We start from the raw sequence: 16,388 nt of genomic DNA, 5'->3' as shown, positions 1-16,388 counted from the left end.
TGTAAAAAACCTTTCTTCTGTTGTTTCTCTCTCTGTTAACATTTTGGCATTGCTGCAAGCTTCAGATTGCCTCTCAGATCTGCTGGTTTTTGTGTGTGCACTCCTTTACTGGTAGTAAAGACATTTGTATCGAACTTGAGCTTTGCTACAAGTGGGTTACACAATCATATGATTTTTAAAGCAGGATGGAGTAAATAAGTTTTTTTATTTTTTATTGACCATTATGAATTTGGAATATATTCTTGTTTGAGTGGTTGGATTAATGTAAAAAGCAAATATAAGATTGGGAAGTATCTTGTGTTCCTTTGGTTGCCAATCTGGGGTCTGGAAGAAATTTTCTTGCACTACATGTTGGCTGCATTTTAAGTTTTCCTTGTAGTTCTGAGCGGGGATCAGGTGGGTCAAATACCACAGATCTCCTGCTCTTTGTTCCAGAAACGGAGCTCATACTGTTACTGTTTAGGTTGCGGTGCTGTCCAAAACATGCTGGATGCTTTCCAGGCTAAGAAGGAAGTCGTACCTACTTGGCGAGTGCAATTGCTCCAGATGACAGAGATTGAGAAAGTGTCCAGGAATAGCACTGCTGTACAGAAAGGCTGGTCACGGTCAGCATGATAACCGGCAGTCTAATTTGCAAGATTTTGAAATAACTGGTGCCAGTATTTACTGAAGGAGAGCTTTAAGGACGTGTTGGACAAACATTTTTTAGGTGTGGTTTGGGAATAGCCTGTGCTGCTGTGGAAAAGGAAAGTCCTTCCATCTCGCCATGGTGCTCTCCTGTGCAAAGCTTTCTAACTGCAAATGCATCTGTCAGCTTGGGATGCTGTGCTTACCCACTGAAGTGTTCGTCATGAGTGATAAATTTGTGGTCTGCTAATCCTGTTTTATAGAGTTACAATGATATATGTGGACAAGGAGATCAAAGCCAGGCTGGGCATTTTAATCAGTTTTTTCCCCTGTTTTGTGGTTTTAAGCAGTGTGACGTGATTCCTGGTTTTGGAAATTTGGGTTTCAGCAGCAAGAGGTTTATGCAGAGGAATATGAGCATTAATAAACCAAATTTATTAGTTTAGCAGAATAATTAATAAACTGATCTAGTAAACTGGATTTATTAGTTAATAAAACAACTTAATTGGGAGACGTAAGGGAAAGTAGGCTTTTTGTGTAAAATTTATATCTAATAGACACATTCTGTACAGGCACTAAGGTAAGTTATATTCATCCATTTAAAAATTTTTTTGTTTGTTTTTAATATTTAAGCATAAATCAGTCCAAGAGGGAAATTTCAGAATATAGCTGTTCATCAAGCACATGGATTGGTCCAGATGGAGTCAGATATTCTAATCAAACCTTCAATCAAGGTAAGGGAGCTAAGTGATTGATAACTGGGAACAAATTGAATTTATGTAAATGGAGGTGATATCCAAGTATATTTACTCATAACATAGGTTTTCTTCGACGTAATGTAGTGCTCCCTTTTGAGGGATATATCGGAACTAAATTCCATATTTGAGCCAAATATGCTGGGAAGTTCCTGAGTTATCACCTCTGAAAGGAATAGGGTAGGAGCCCTGCTGAAGTAGTATGGTTGCCTTTCTTTGGCTTAAATGGCTGCAGTTTCTCCTTGTTTAGATCCAGATTAACATCGCACAGACCAGACTGGAAAGAAAAGTTCCTTGTTTTCCTGAAAGTGCGCCAGATGCTGAAGCTGTATTGTGAACTCCAATTAATTGATCTGTGTACTTATTAGGTTTAGGCAAATGAGAGCTACTACAAACTGTATTTTTGTAAAGGATCCTTTTAATGTTTTGTATCTCACCACATGTCTTCCTCTGTGTTGCAGCTGCTGCGCTTCTAGTTGAAAATGGGAAGCAAGGGATCACGTATCTTTTTAAACGTGGGACTCATGAAGAATTTGGATACACATCCCTCTGCACGGCTTTGGCATTTTATTTCGTCCTCAGCTGTTGGACGGCAGGTTCTGCTGTTGCCAGTGGCCTGGTTATTCCTATGCTGTAAGCTTCACCCGTCTTGGTTTGAGCTTCCTGTGCAAAAGGCCTGTGTTGAGTAGCAACAATCTGAATTGTAAGATGAAAGCTTGGCAACAGCAAAGCTATAATTGCTTGAAGGAGGTTATATAGGTGGAACAGGATGGTTTGCTTGGAAAGAGATGCTAAAATTATGGAAAAGAGTGAAGAAAAATCATCTGAGAATAGCTGTAGAAGGACCATAGCCAAAACTGTGTACTTTCCAAGTATAGATCATTTGAATCCTTTGGGGACCCAGAGAGAGTCTCGGCTGCTGGCTCCATCTCTGTAGCTATAGAAATATGGGTTCAGATCCAGACTTTTCATCTGTTTCTTATGCAGATAATAGCCTGAATCTTAATCTTGGACATCAACACTCTAGACTTCGGAGAAAACTGCAGTTAAGTCTTTTGTTGTACTTTTCAGATAGCTGTGGTAGACTAGAGCAAAGTTCTTACAGTGAATTTGAGAGGTTTAATGTTCAGCAAGCAAGGAGTCATGGCTGGAGAGTGGGTATCGAGCATAATGCAATTCAAATACTGAAAAAGTTCTAAAAAGAAATAGTTCTGCGTACAACCTTCTGCCTTTGCCCTACCCCTGAGTATTCACCTCCTACCCTCCCCAAACTGTTGTCTAAATCAATTTTTAATATGCAGTGTTTGCTGAAACTTGGCATACTTGGCTGAATAGATATAGTCAAGTCTGTCAGCCAGCACCTGTGTTTCTGACCCGATAGCCTAATTTTTATAACCATTCTAGAACTACAAGAATTGCACTTGTCAATAAAATGAATCAATTACATGAATAAATGGGAAAAAGTTGTGTAATGGTGCAAGATGATGCTCCCCAAATCAGATCATATTTATCATATATATGGCTATTGTGTAAATAATAATAATTCATCATTTCTGGAAGGTGAATGTCTATATAAATGTAGTTCATTGGCTGATGCTTGAATCTGTATATTTAATTCCTTGCATATGGAATGAAATGCTGTGTATCATGCCAGCAATTACATACCCAACTGTGCTAAATTTTGGTTTTGCTCTTCAATGTAGCATATGGTTGGTTTGAGGACTCCTGGGTTCTCTTCACAGCTTCATTCCTGGTTAGCTTTGGGCAGGTCATTAATACCTATTACTCCATTTTACCCATTTGTTATATGGCTGTAATATTTTACTTGCCAGGTTTATGGGGCACAGGTAGACTTAATTTTAAGAAATTGTGTAAGGCTGGAGCTCTAGAAGCACAGGCTTTTTATCTGAACTATCCCAGTGTGTATATCTGTGACCTATATTCCTGTAAGGTTCATTCTCATTTGGCTTTGAAGGACATTAAGGCAGACATGCCATTAGTCCTTTTTCTTCAAAGTATGGTAAATCTGGCAGTTTCGTGTTAGTGACTGGTGCTAAGTAAATGCTCATACAAAGGAAGGATACTAGAGCTTTTCTTGGGAAAGCAGTCATTACAGAAGTCGACAAAATTAATCTGAGATCAGCAGAATATTAAAAGCATTTCTAGAAACCACTATCATTGGCAAGAGGATTGCTGTTTTTCTTCTTGCATACAGGTACACAGGAGCTTTGTATGGCAGGATAATTGGTTTGATCCTTGTTTCCATTTTTGGTGTTCAAACTAATGAATACGGAGCATGGATTGATCCAGGTCTCTTTGCTGCCATTGGAGCTGCCTCCTTTTTCAGTGGTGTGTCAAGACTAACCATCTCCCTCACTGTGCTAATGGTAAGTATGTTAAGTTTTCAGGTATTTATGTGGCCAAGGTTGAGCTGAGCTTTTGCTGCTGCAGCTAAATGAACCACAGGTGGTGTCCCACGCACATTGAACCACAGAGAAATAAATTGTTGGCTTGGCTATTTCTGGCTTGCCTGAAGAGGCTTTTTTTCTGGGACCTTGTATTTCTGAAGTGTAAATTTAGAAATAACACTTTGACTGAGAAATCTGACTATCTGTTTTCCTATTTTTTAAATTTTTGGGGGTTACGATAACGGCATCAGTGGTTTACAAACAAGAAAACAGAATATACTATCTTTTGTTTCTTCTTGATTACAAAAAAATAGTAGATCACAGTGCTTGGCTTGTGAATTGCCTTCTGTGGGGGCTGAGGGCCTTGTGCAAGGCACCTTTTTATGTTGGGGCTGAATATGGCCTTCTGGATGGAGTAAGGGAAGGATTTGCAGTAGCGTAGGCAAGTGATGCAAAGGGAAGCCTCCCAGGTCTCTCTGGTAAATTTATGCCTTATAGGTTTAAAAATTTTGAGATTCACTTGGAACACATTTCTTATTCCTGTTTCCTGCCCCCCTCCTTTTATAACAGAACATTTTGAGTCTGCGCTACAATACTTTCCAGGCAAACCTCCGAAAGCTAAAGGATTTGCAAATAACACTCTTCTAATTAGAGAGGATGTTCTTTGCTCTCCCTGGTTGCAACACCTGGGGACGGTGAGTTGTAAGGCGCAGCTGAAATTCAGCTTAGTCAACAGAGAAGTGATGTTGAGGTCACAAGGGGGAAGCTTTCACCCTTTCACAGCAGGACATTCAAGTCCTATGAGTGTTACTGTGTGTGGAAATTTCACCCATGACTAAACCTAGTCTTGGCTGCCTGGCTGGCTGTGCCCAAAGGTATCTCATTAAAATCTTTGCAGATGTCAGAATTCACCCGGAGTGACCAAGCCAGGATTTTCCCTCCTAGTACACTGTTGCGCAGTGTTTGATAAAGTAGCTGTTTATCGGCACTCGCTCTGAATTGGGTTCATTTTAGCGATAGGTTGTGTAAACTGTGTAGGAAGAATTTTTTTAATGTTTTAGCTTGAAAGGTGTTGTACATGCGTAAAAACTTCTCTATTGTGAAATAATAATTAGATTGATTATGGAAACACTCCTCCTTCAGTGTCCTCTTGGTAATTTAGCACTTACTTATCCATTAAGTACAAATGCACTCTGGTATTTTTGCTTCTGTTATTGCTTTTATGCATCTTTTAGAAGTTACTGTATGATTTGTTGGCCAGCTACTAAGTCTGTAAGACTTGAAGGGGGGAAAGTTGGTGCCTGAACACTAGGTGTAAGTATTTTGAGAGCCCCAGTTACCACTAAATGTAATGTGTTTTCCAAAGTAGGCCTGAATTTTCTTGCAATGGCTCAATACATTTTAATTTAAGTATCCTTTGTAATCCATTACTTTATGGTCTTGCTGCAGGTATAAGTCCTTAGTGGCAAAAGCAGTTGACTGACATCTTTCCTAGCTTTGTGCTCATGAGGCTGTACTTCATTGCAGGGAAGTGAGAGGTGATTATGTGCCAGAACACTTGCTGGTCTTGGATGACAGAACTGCATTTCATTCGGCTCCAGCAGAGAGAAAAAGCCTACATTTTATTTGCTTCAATTTCTCCCTGCCTTCCCCATTACCCTCACTTGTTCTTTTTTTTCCAAGCGCCTCCGTGAGCATGCATGTACGGCATATGCAAAACAATAGGTGGAAACTGTTAAGAGAACTGTAGGAAACTCAGTTGAAAAGGCACTAGAAAAATGATGAGGATTGCATTGCAATGTGTTCTGAATTCCCCTAGGTGTCATGTTATAACTCTTCTGTGCCTCTCTCTGCAGAGGCAGATTGTGTTTCAATTCATGTTCATCCAAGATAAATAGCTGCATTGCTTGAGGAAATATTAATTTTTGAGGAGAAAAAAGGTCTTGGACATGACAATGCAAAAACATAATTAAAAGGTTGTGCCCTCAAACCATAAAATGCACATATTTTTCCTATATTGTCTGATGGGTTCAAAAAGAATTGAGAATGTTTGCTTTGGCTTTTCACACAGCCTTCCATTTGGAAACAGTTATGAATGTGGGACTTGTAGTGAACAGGTTTGTGAGATGCTTTTCTTTTTTTTTTTTTTTTTCCCCTCTTCTCATGGCAGACCCCACAGGCATCTGCCCACCTCTTCTTTCTTGGCTGCCTCTTTCTACCCCCCATGCTGACACTTGACCCTCATCCTCAGCTCTTTGCGGCAAACGGTAGATGTGGTGACATTTTCCTTGGCAAGTACAAGGACCAGCCTTATGACTTGCCTTCCCGCAGCCTTCTGTCTCGCACGTCTTTTTAAGTGTCATGTGTCCTGAGCTTTCTGGCCCCAGGGTTCTCGAGATGTGGGAAGAGGAATAGCATCTTCCTACAGTGTGTTTTTTCTCTGGGTCATTCTGTGTTTTTATTGTTCCTTTTGTATTTTTACCTCTCAATAACACTGCCTTGCAAGGGTTAAAGAGGAAAGGTGGCACTGAGCTAGCCTGGGATTAGTGTTCTTGTCCACTACTGGTAGTGCCCCTGTGTGCAAGCTGAGAGAACCTTGATTTACACCTGTTTGGATCCTTTGTTCCCTGTGTTGTCTGTCTTTCTATTACACAGGACAGAAAATGGCCCTGACTCTCTCCCCTTTCTTGCCTGTTCTGTTCAAAGAGAATTAAAGCAGTAGATCAGTTTATTGGCCTAATTTATTTCTCCAAGAAATGTCTTCTGATAGATATGGGGACTGCAATTAATTCTGAAAAGGTTAAGACTCAAAACCCTCCTCTGAGTGTGAAACACTGAAATGTCAGGCTTTTGACAGATATAGACTGAAAGAGAAAATAGAGTATTCCTTAGGATTTGGAAGGCAAAATGCAATGTCATTATATAAACCAAAGGGAAATCTCCATAGGGGATTAAATTGCCTAAAGTCTGTCCTTGAGTCTCTTGCTAATGGCAGGTGTGGCTGCTGTGAATGAGTGGCTTGTGCTAATGGGCATGATGTTGGTACTGAAATAAAATGACCATCTGATGGGGGTTCGGAGCGTTATGAAAAGTTGCTTGTTGATGTCTCTGAGTCTGCAATATGGCAGATAAAACAAGCTGTATGTAAAATCATCTGGTTCATAAGACAGTATTGAAGGCTCAGAGATGAGGTTTGTTTGTACTTTCTGCTCTCTGATGCCTACATCAAGACAGGCACACTGGCAGAGCACTGTATATAATAAACTACCCTGCTGTAAGTGACCACTGTCCTATAGTTAGGAAATTTGGTATATTTGTTATACACATTCCCTTAAGAAATGAAAATGAACATTTATTTTTTGCATAATTTGGATACCTCATTTGTAACGTATACTTCTCACACACTTCACAGCAGCATTACAGGTCATCTTGAATAAGTGCAATAAAATAACTGAATCAGCAGGTAGTAACAATTAAACCGTAACATCTCTCCTCTCTCTGTATTCCTTCAGTACTTCTAATTTAGGCAAAATGTGCTTACTTCAAATTATAGGCAGGATGTATTGTTGCAAATTCTGTGGCTACCCTCCTCTCTTTCTCTGAGAGAGCGACTCTCAAGAAGCTTAAGTCCTTCCACAAGAAATTTAAGTAGAGTATCAGCTATGGGCACTTACCGTAGACAGACACATCTTGTTTTACAGATGTGATGTGAGAATACAGCACAGACAACCACCCAATCCAACTAACTAGAGGGAAGTTATAAGACGAGCAGAATGGTGATATAAGATGTTAGAAAAATAAGCGCAAGACTTCTAAAACACATGTGAAATCTGCCTGGTATCCAGTGCAAGTTTTTCACAAGAGAGCTGTGTTGCTCAGTAGTTGTAGGACGCAGCATGCTGCATTTTGAACCATTTGCAGTAACGATGACGCAAGCGGGAAGGATGGTTTTGAAAATGCTAAAACAAATATAAATTCTGAATCTTTCCTTGTTGAGTGGGCATGTCAGATAATATTGCATAGCTGGTGCTTGAATACCAAACAGTGAAAACAATCCTGGCTGCTCATGTACTTGCCGTCTTCTTGGATCTTGCTCTAGTAAGAGAAGGGAACAATAAAAATACCCTTTAAACAGCTGACTTTAAAACACCAACTACAGTGCAGGTGCCTTTCTGTAATGCATAGTTTCCACCTAGTTTGTCTTGCTTTTTTTTGGTAAATTTTTAAATGCACAAAATGAGTGCTGGCACAAAGCTGGGCTTGTGTACCGGTTGCCCTTATGTTCTTCCCGAACGGAGGAGCAGCTGACCCTGAAGCGACAGGGCTCAAGAGCTGTGGCACTGTCATGCTGTGGGCTTCAGAAAATGGAGGCTATTGGATTTTGGTCCATGACAGCTCTTCAGGGCAGGTCTTACAGCATGAGTAACTACAGGAAGCAGGATATTTTGCAAGATGTCAAATTAAATGATTTAATCGGTCCTTCTGGTCTTAAAAGAAACCAGTCTTGTTTTCGGCACATAAAATGTGGTGTAACATCTGACTAGTTGAAGAGAAGGGAGTTCCCTTCCAAACTCGTAATGCCATCCAAAGTGCAGTCCTTTCCTTGACTAAGGATCATAGTTTGCTGAAGTGTGAGGAAAAAACTTCTCTGAGTGCTGAGTACGCTTTTGGTGTATCAGCAAGCAGGAGAACAGGCTGATTTGAAATACATGAATGTCTTGTTCACGTGAAAAATCTTATTGTCAAATAAGATCAATATGATCTTATGGTCAAATACAGCAAAATGTTCTTCAGTGCCTAGCTTTGTGGTGGGAGTGACTATAAACATGGAAGTCTGCAATAGCTTGTTTTTTCAGCACCACCCTGGTTAGAATGATTTAAAAAAATTCCCTTCTACTCTTTTTTTGACTGAAAATGAGACCTTCAGATTTGTTTTTCCAAAAACCTTGGACATTTTATCAAAAAGCTGAACATCTGAAAAACAGAAACAAAGAAAAGATATTTAAAACGTCCTGCTGTAAGCTTTGCTCTTTCATGTTAGCATTTTTCTGTGAGGAATGAAGTATTTCCCATGAAAAACCAAAGAGACTTCCTTGGTATGTTCAAGGAAGGAGGGGGCAATACCTGGTGCATCGTGGGAGATGTAGTTTAATCTGAGAGACTCCAAGTTTAAAATTCTCAAGAGACACCAAAATAGCATTCCAAGTGAAAGATTTGGGGTGTTAACCTAAATAATACTGCTCTATAGGGAGGATAAACAATTTGTCAAGTCACTGGAACATTCCATAAAAAATGCATGGTTGTAGGGAAAAATGAAAGAAAACCCTCTTTCTTTCTGGATGGTAGCCTTGTGAACCCAGCCCAAGAAAGTCAGAACAAGTCCCCTCTGATTCATTCATTCATCATCTGTAAAGAAGAACTGCAACTATGGGACAGTTGGTTAGTCTATAGGTAATTCCCAAATTAGAAGAGAATCCAGCTTTGTCTCTCATATAGCTGTTTCAGCTTTGGCACCAGGTTTTTATCACTAAAATAAATAGACATGACTGAATTGTACATGGATTCAATTGGCATTGAACTTTTAGAAAGTTCAGTTGTGCATCTGAAATATTGAAATTGAGACGGCATCTCTGTTTTAAATACACACATTGGAAATGAAGTTGTAATGCGAGAAGATAACATTTTTATATAGTCATTTTTCTGGCTCTAGCTTTCAGTAGCTTTAAAGATATTTTATAAATAAAGCGATCTAGTGTATTACAACATACAATTGTACATTTGGGACATGTAATACAAACCTTAATGAAAGTTCATGAGAATTTAATGTGCAGAAGTTATTTTTAATTCACAGTATCTTATCTGGTTTTAATTTTTTTCAAATTACAAAATGCAATTGTGCTGTCTTATGTACTAATTCTTTGCCAAATTTAATTTGTTTCCAAATTAAAGACATTTTTCAGTTACATTGTCACGAAAAGCATCTGAAACCATTAAGTTTTGTTATATTTTTAACTTTAAAACCTTCAGAATATTGCCAATAGTGTTTTTTCCAAATTTTGAGAAACTGATTTATCTCTGGGACAAAAGCTACCACAATAAGCCTATCTCTTTTTTTTCCAGCCTGAGGGGTTTATTATCATCTTGAATTAAAAACCCCATGTAACCGGGTGCTCTAATGAATGGGGGCTTGGGGCCAGAAATCCCTATTTGATTATTGGACCCAGCTGAAACAGGAGCAAGTGGTTGCACAACCCAGCAGCTGCTGGGCTGAACACAGTCTGTCAATGGGAAGGAGGCTCCTACTGTAGGTCCTGAGAGAGGCAAATCCCTAAGGAGGAGCATGACCTCCCCTCAGCTCAAGATGGACAGAACAATGTGTTTTGTTGTTGCAGTTTCAATGTTTTCCCTGGTTTTTTGGAAGAGGAATAAGACTGAGTCCAGGATACACATGGTGGTTCTGGTGGTGAACGCTGGTGTGCTGCTGTCGTGAGAAAGACTGAATGGAGGCAGGTACCGAGGGGAAGCTGTGAAAGCACGTGAAAAAGTAGAAACATTGCAGAAAAGAGGAGCATAAATGGTAGCCAGTGGGACCTGTGGGACCTGTCCTAATGATGGCTCTTCTCTCATTTTGGAATATGAAAGAGTGATGACAGAAAAACTCTTGAGTGCCTGATGGCTGTGTCTCAGGCAAGCTTGCAGAGCCAGACCTGAGCTGCTTTCTTGCATCTCTAAAAAAAAAAAAACCAAAACAAGACCTCGAACTGGCAGTGGCCACCCAGGTTGTTGTCCACTGGTGAGTTATGCAGCAGCAGGTGACTTCTGCAGTTGCTGGTGCAACCTGTGAAACAGCAGTGCCTGGCTTTAGAAAGGACGAAGTTGCACAGCTGTGGAGATAGCTGGAGTGGAGTTGTCTGGTGCTTCAGATCATATAGGATGAAGACTGACCTCAGGTTACTCTGGTTACACCGCTCCCATCTCACGCTCTTCCTCAGCCTGACCCTTGTTCAAAGAAAAGAGAATTTATTTGGAAGGCTTGAGTCATACTTTTCCCTTTCTCCTCCTTGTTTAGCAGAGTGTATGCAATACTTGGGAGGGAACAAAGACAAGGGAAAGAACTGACTGTAAAAAATGAATACATCCTTGTGGTGTGCTTTGGCAGCACAGACCTTGGGAGATCTCTGATCATGCCTTCCTCTGACTTGCTCAAGATGGAAGGGTGTGAAAGGGACATTGGGCTCCTGGGGCAAACATAGGCCGGTGCTCTGGAGAGAAAATGATAAGGAGCACGCAGCTGCCTGTTGGGAGAGCCATTCCTGTGTGAAAAAGTAATAGAGGCTCATGACAGGTCACGTCAGCATCTGTTGTGCTACATTGGTGTAGATGAGAAAAGATTTTGACCCTCGCTTTAGAATGAGTACACATGTACGTGCTCTGGATCAGGGAGCATTTTTTGCACTGCTGGTTAATAAGGCACATACCATGGAGTCCTTAGCAGAAGGGCAGGAAGGCGTATGTGCCCCCTCAACAGTCAGACTCAAATTCTTCTCTCCTTAGATGCTTAAAAATAGTTTGGTACAGTTACTCCAGCAGGGTTACTCAATACCGAATTTAGCTTCGGTCAGGATTCTCCACATGGCCACAGTCTTCATTTGAACTCCCCAGGAGAGAATGCCACATAGTTGATTTTCCACCTGATTTTGGTGGGGAAAGGAAAATCTTCTGCAGAAGCTGGGACAAATGTGTAGTATTCAAGATTTTTGACATCATGTTTCCTTCAAAGCAGGCAGAGGAAGTGCTTCATTATTTGGAAACTCATTTGGCAGGTTCTTCCCAGCGCTAGGCTGTTTAATGCATCAGGCCGTTGCACTTAAATACTTTAGGGCTCACTTAACATTTTTGATTACACCTGAGATGGTTCACAGTTGTTTTGACAGGGCCTAATTTTCTGTTACTAAGCTGCCTGATTTTTTTCTCATGAAGAGTTTAAACCCTAGTCAAAACAATTTTTCAAGGTCTCCAAGCCTACAGTTATTCCTAACAGGATAAGCATTCGGTCTGCTTACGCTGCCTGTCAGGAGGAGCCCAGTGTGTTTGAATAGTATATTTAACATTATTTCGGAATCTGATTGCAGGTGATGTCACCTTCTTACAAAGAAGGGGAGGTGCAGAGTAGTGTTGTACTGATCCTGGTCTTATTCAAATTAATCCCAAAATAATTGGAGTAACAATGCATAATCAGCAAACTGTTAAATACATTAAGTCCTACTATTTTCTGTTGAATTTGCTCCAACTAGGGGAAGAGCATTGTGTGTTTTTTGGCAGTAGCTTGTCTGGAAAATGAAATAAGGGAAACTGTACTCTCATGGAGAATGGGATGGGGAACGGTTTCAGGACCTCAGATTTTGTAATGCACTTCTTTAAGAAACAGGAGGCTCAGTGAATGAATACCTATGCTCATTTTGAGAATAACAAGCTTTTGTAAGTTTTCTGTTCTGATATTTAAGGTCTAATCTCCTACTGAAGTTGAAATGAAGTTTGCAGCCCGTGGCGTAGTGCGTTTATCAAATAGCCTCGGTAAATCCACTGTCCAGTCTGCAGCTGGCTGTAGTCATGGGGCTTGCTCTTCTCCAGCCTTTTCTGGACCTCAGGAGCTGGGGCCATAAGAATCATGGCATTCTGGAGATGTTGGTTTTAGCATTGCTTAAATATGGCAGACATTCATTGCAGTTGTCTGTCTTTCTTAAAAAAATACTCATGAATCATAATTTAAAGAATTCTGCAAGACTGTGGGTTAAAAAAGTACCAGGTTGCTTAGCTGGGTTATTATACAGTACAGTGCTTGTTTTGAAAAGATTTAGTACATGAGCCTGCTGAATGTTTAGGCATATTCAGCAACGCACATACACAATGCTGCTATTTTTATTAACAGAAGGTTCACTTGACACAACATGCACCAGTGTTACCTTCCTGAGACATAGATTTAAACAGCTTTGAAACCTCCTTTCAAGGTTTGGTGTCTCCTATGTATGTGAGATAAAGAGGCAGATTACAAAAAAATCACTGATTGATAGATATCTTTCCAGGGGATCTTGGCAAGAGTTGCTGCTATCACCTATACTGTTTCCGATATCACTTGCATCCATTGCCACAGCCTGTCAAAACAGGTGTATTTATAGGCCTTGAGGGACTGAAACAAGAAATCAAACATTTGCATAGCATCTTTCATCCAAGTTTCCAGGGATTACTTAGCTGTGCTGGGTATTTCTATGTTGTCTTTAGCAATCTCCTGCTGCTGTACTAGGTCTTGGAATTAGAAAAAATTGTTCTTTCTTTTAACAAGGAAATCATCAACGAAATGCTTGTTGGCTTCAGAAAAACTCACGCAAATATTTAAATCCACATCAGAGAAAACTGGGATGAGATCTCAGTGAACATTAGGAATTAAGGTAAATTAAGAAGCAGTGCACGAGTGTGATTAACTAGAACTACTTTGCTTAAAGAGAAAAAGTACGTGCCCTGTGCTGAGATATTTTTTCATGCTCTGTCTTGGCAGTAATTAAGCTCTAGGGTGCTATAGGCTGCTTACTCCTCGTAATGGCCTGGAATAGTTAATGGGGTTGAGCTCTGGAAGAGGAAGAATCCCACTAATTTTGCAATCCTCCTGGCACTGGGGTTTGGCAGGACGTCCTCACAGTGAACCTACGCTGGGTGTGCCGCCCTTTGTAGAGTGTGATGCACAGCTTTGTGTGCCTGAGGCTGCAAGAAATAATCATTTTCAGCAGTGTGAGGGAACTTGAATGCATAACTTTTCGGGGCTAGCATGACAATCGTGTCTTTTTAGGAGATTTATGTTTACTGTATTGCAGCAGCCCACTTTTCCAAGAATTTCCAGCAGTGATGGTGATGAGTGATAAGGAGATACAGTAAAGCGAGTTGAGTTAATGGATGTAGTCCTAGGACTATAAAGGATTTCTTTAAAGGTGAAATGTACAGGAAAGGAATATTTTTTACTTTGTTTTAAAGAGAGATTAATGGAAGTTCAGGGAGGGAGTATTCAGCTGGATCGATATGTGAAGAAGGTGCCTCTTTTGGCATAATCCCAGGTGAAAATAGGGGACCATGATAATGGCATTTCAATTCCTAGTTTGTCAGGACATTATTAAGTGGGAAGTAAAGTGACTCAAGTGTTCAACACACAGGTTGCTAAGGGCCAGCAGATCATAATCCAGAGATTAAAGAAATTGAAATGCAGATCTGCATTGTTTATGAGATGGCTGTGGCAATACAACTAACTTCATCCTGGGAGACGTTATTTCCATAAACTCCTGTTCTCAAGAAAGCGGCATGAACAGCTCTTTTACTGCTGTGAATAGGGAATTGTTCTCTCCTTCCCTTCTTTACATCAAGCGATCAGCTTGCAACCTTGTTGGTATTTGCTCCAAGAAAAAAATGATCAAAAGTTTTCTGCTGGCTACAAGCCCTCCACCCTTTGGAAATGTTCTGTTGACCATGAACAATTTATTCCTGGTGTCTTTAATCAATAGTAGCAAATATTTCAAATGAGAGAAGTTCTGGTTGTATGTGAGAGAAACGAAAGGTGCTTTCCTGGGGGAGTGTGTACTCTTCCACAAAATCTGGTGGCATGGAGACTGGGAAACTGTGCCCAGAGCTGGCGTTTTGTGCCAGCTGCAGACTCAACTCCAAAACTATTGGATTTGGCTGGTAGTACCAAGACTTTGTGTCCCTTCCTATCCACCCCCTTTTTAAACTCGCTCTCAGACATATTGTCTTGTACCTTTGTCCAGTGGCTGCTTGTTTTTTCCCAAATATTTTCCAAATTCCAGGCCTTTCAGTTAAGTGTGTGTAACCTTGTGAAGAATGACAAAAATATTTCTTTTGGAGAGTTTGCTTCCACCAAGGATGATGATCTTTATATCACAGGAAGGAAGGAGTTTTTGTCTTTTGTTTGTTCACTTTGCCAGGTAGCTCTTCTATTTGAACAAATCTTGAAAAATGAATTTGATTACAAAATAAATCTATTTTTTTTTTTTTTTATAGGCCCTCTCTTCTGCATTTGTCATTGTAGGCTGCAAGTAGCAAGAGAGCTCTCTTGCTAAGTGCGTTTTCAGTAGAAGAAAGAAAATGGATTTGCACTATGTAGCTGGCTGACAATCTTTTCTTTTACATTATTGGAAATATCAAGGGTTCGGGGAATATTCACTGTATCAGCAGCCTTGCGTCTAATGAGGTTGTTTGGACTCTGTTCTCTGAGCTGGAGTAAAACCTTTGAAACATGTGAACCACAATTTGATTGAAAAGTGGGGGAGGGTTTTTAACAGTGAGCTTTAAGTAAACTGCATCTTTTTGAATTTCCTGGGCAGCTGCCTTTCTCCCTTTGATGTACCGTGCCTGGTGATCCTGTTAATGAAATGCATAATTATGTGTTATATAATAAAACAGAGCTAACATGAAGGTGCCTAATAGATTATAATGACGTGGAGGCCTGAGAAACTCAGGACCATGGGGGTTGTTGAAAAGTGCCTCCGGTGACAAAGACGATATTTAAAGAGGTTTGAATAACTGTGCTAATAAATTAATTGTGGTCTCTGTGTGTGTAAATGACATTTTTCAAGATTTTGTGTATAAAGAGAATATTGAAAAAAAATAGGTGCAATTTACTAGGCTGCTGATGTATGAAGTGTCAGCGCCGAGTGCTTCCAGCGCCTATTAGTGCTGCTGGCTTTGCATAGACGGGTGCCCTAGGCAAAGACATTTTTGGCAGAGCCTGCCGCACCCGTAGGATCAAAAGGAAAAAAAAATCTGGCAACATGCACAGGGAGTAAATTGCATCCTAAAGAGCAACCCCTAAAATGCAGGCTTGGAATGAATATCAATAAATGAAACATCACATTTAATGGCTGAAGAGTTGTAGGCATTTGGTGGCTGCCCCCAACTTCCCCCCTTCCTTTCTCTGCTTTTGTCACCTTTATTTTATCTCTCCCTCTGTAATACTCTGTATAATTTGTTCCTTTCTTAGATTCTTTAGGAACTGGTTTGAACAGATAGATAGGTATTTTTAAAGGAGAGGCTGCATAACCTTCCAGCCCTGGACCACATGGGTTCCTAATGGTGCTGGACTGTGGCTGGGCTTGCTTGGCTGCCGTTCTGGGCTTACAAGCGCCTGTCTGCCGGGAGAATTAGTACGCAGGGAGCTCCAGCGTGAATTTACAGCCTGCTAGTTACTTGGCACTAATTCCCTGGGTGGATGCTTCTAGTACCTACTAAGAGTGCTTTTGTGCAGGTTAGCTTTAAGAGTGCTTTCGCTGAGTTAGGCAGGCTGTCTGAAGGTGAAGTATGTTGTTTTTCACTTCCCAAGCACCAAGGGTACCCAAACGGGCAGTTAGTGCGGAGCAGCTAATACGCAGTAAATTCACACCCAAGCTCACCCAGCGCTAACTGTCTCATGCAGCCAAGTCCTGAGGCTCTGCACTTTGTCTCTCTCAGCAGGGAGCAGATGGCCCTTCTCTAAACAGGGAATACTAATAAAGCTTTATGAAGAGCACATATATGTGTGTGTGTGTGTGTGTCTAGGTTTGTG

General features: G+C 40.6%; 1 protein-coding gene across 1 annotated transcript in view; it reads left to right on the top strand.

Annotated features, from left to right (window-relative positions):
• LOC309598408 (chloride channel protein C-like) overlaps nt 1–16,388 on the top strand; it is a gene marked incomplete at both ends in the record, with an annotated part of 78,621 nt that overhangs the window by 23,219 nt on the left and 39,014 nt on the right. The window contains 3 exons of the mRNA XM_082328935.1: nt 1,261–1,361; nt 1,844–2,015; nt 3,598–3,769. Of these exons, the coding sequence (XP_082185061.1) occupies nt 1,261–1,361; nt 1,844–2,015; nt 3,598–3,769 (445 nt within the window). The remainder of the gene's footprint in view (nt 1–1,260; nt 1,362–1,843; nt 2,016–3,597; nt 3,770–16,388) is intronic.

Source organism: Platalea leucorodia (genome assembly GCF_965183815.1).
Source record: "Platalea leucorodia genome assembly, chromosome: 1".
NCBI lineage: Eukaryota > Metazoa > Chordata > Aves > Pelecaniformes > Threskiornithidae > Platalea > Platalea leucorodia.
This window is presented reverse-complemented; position numbering and strand designations above follow the sequence as displayed.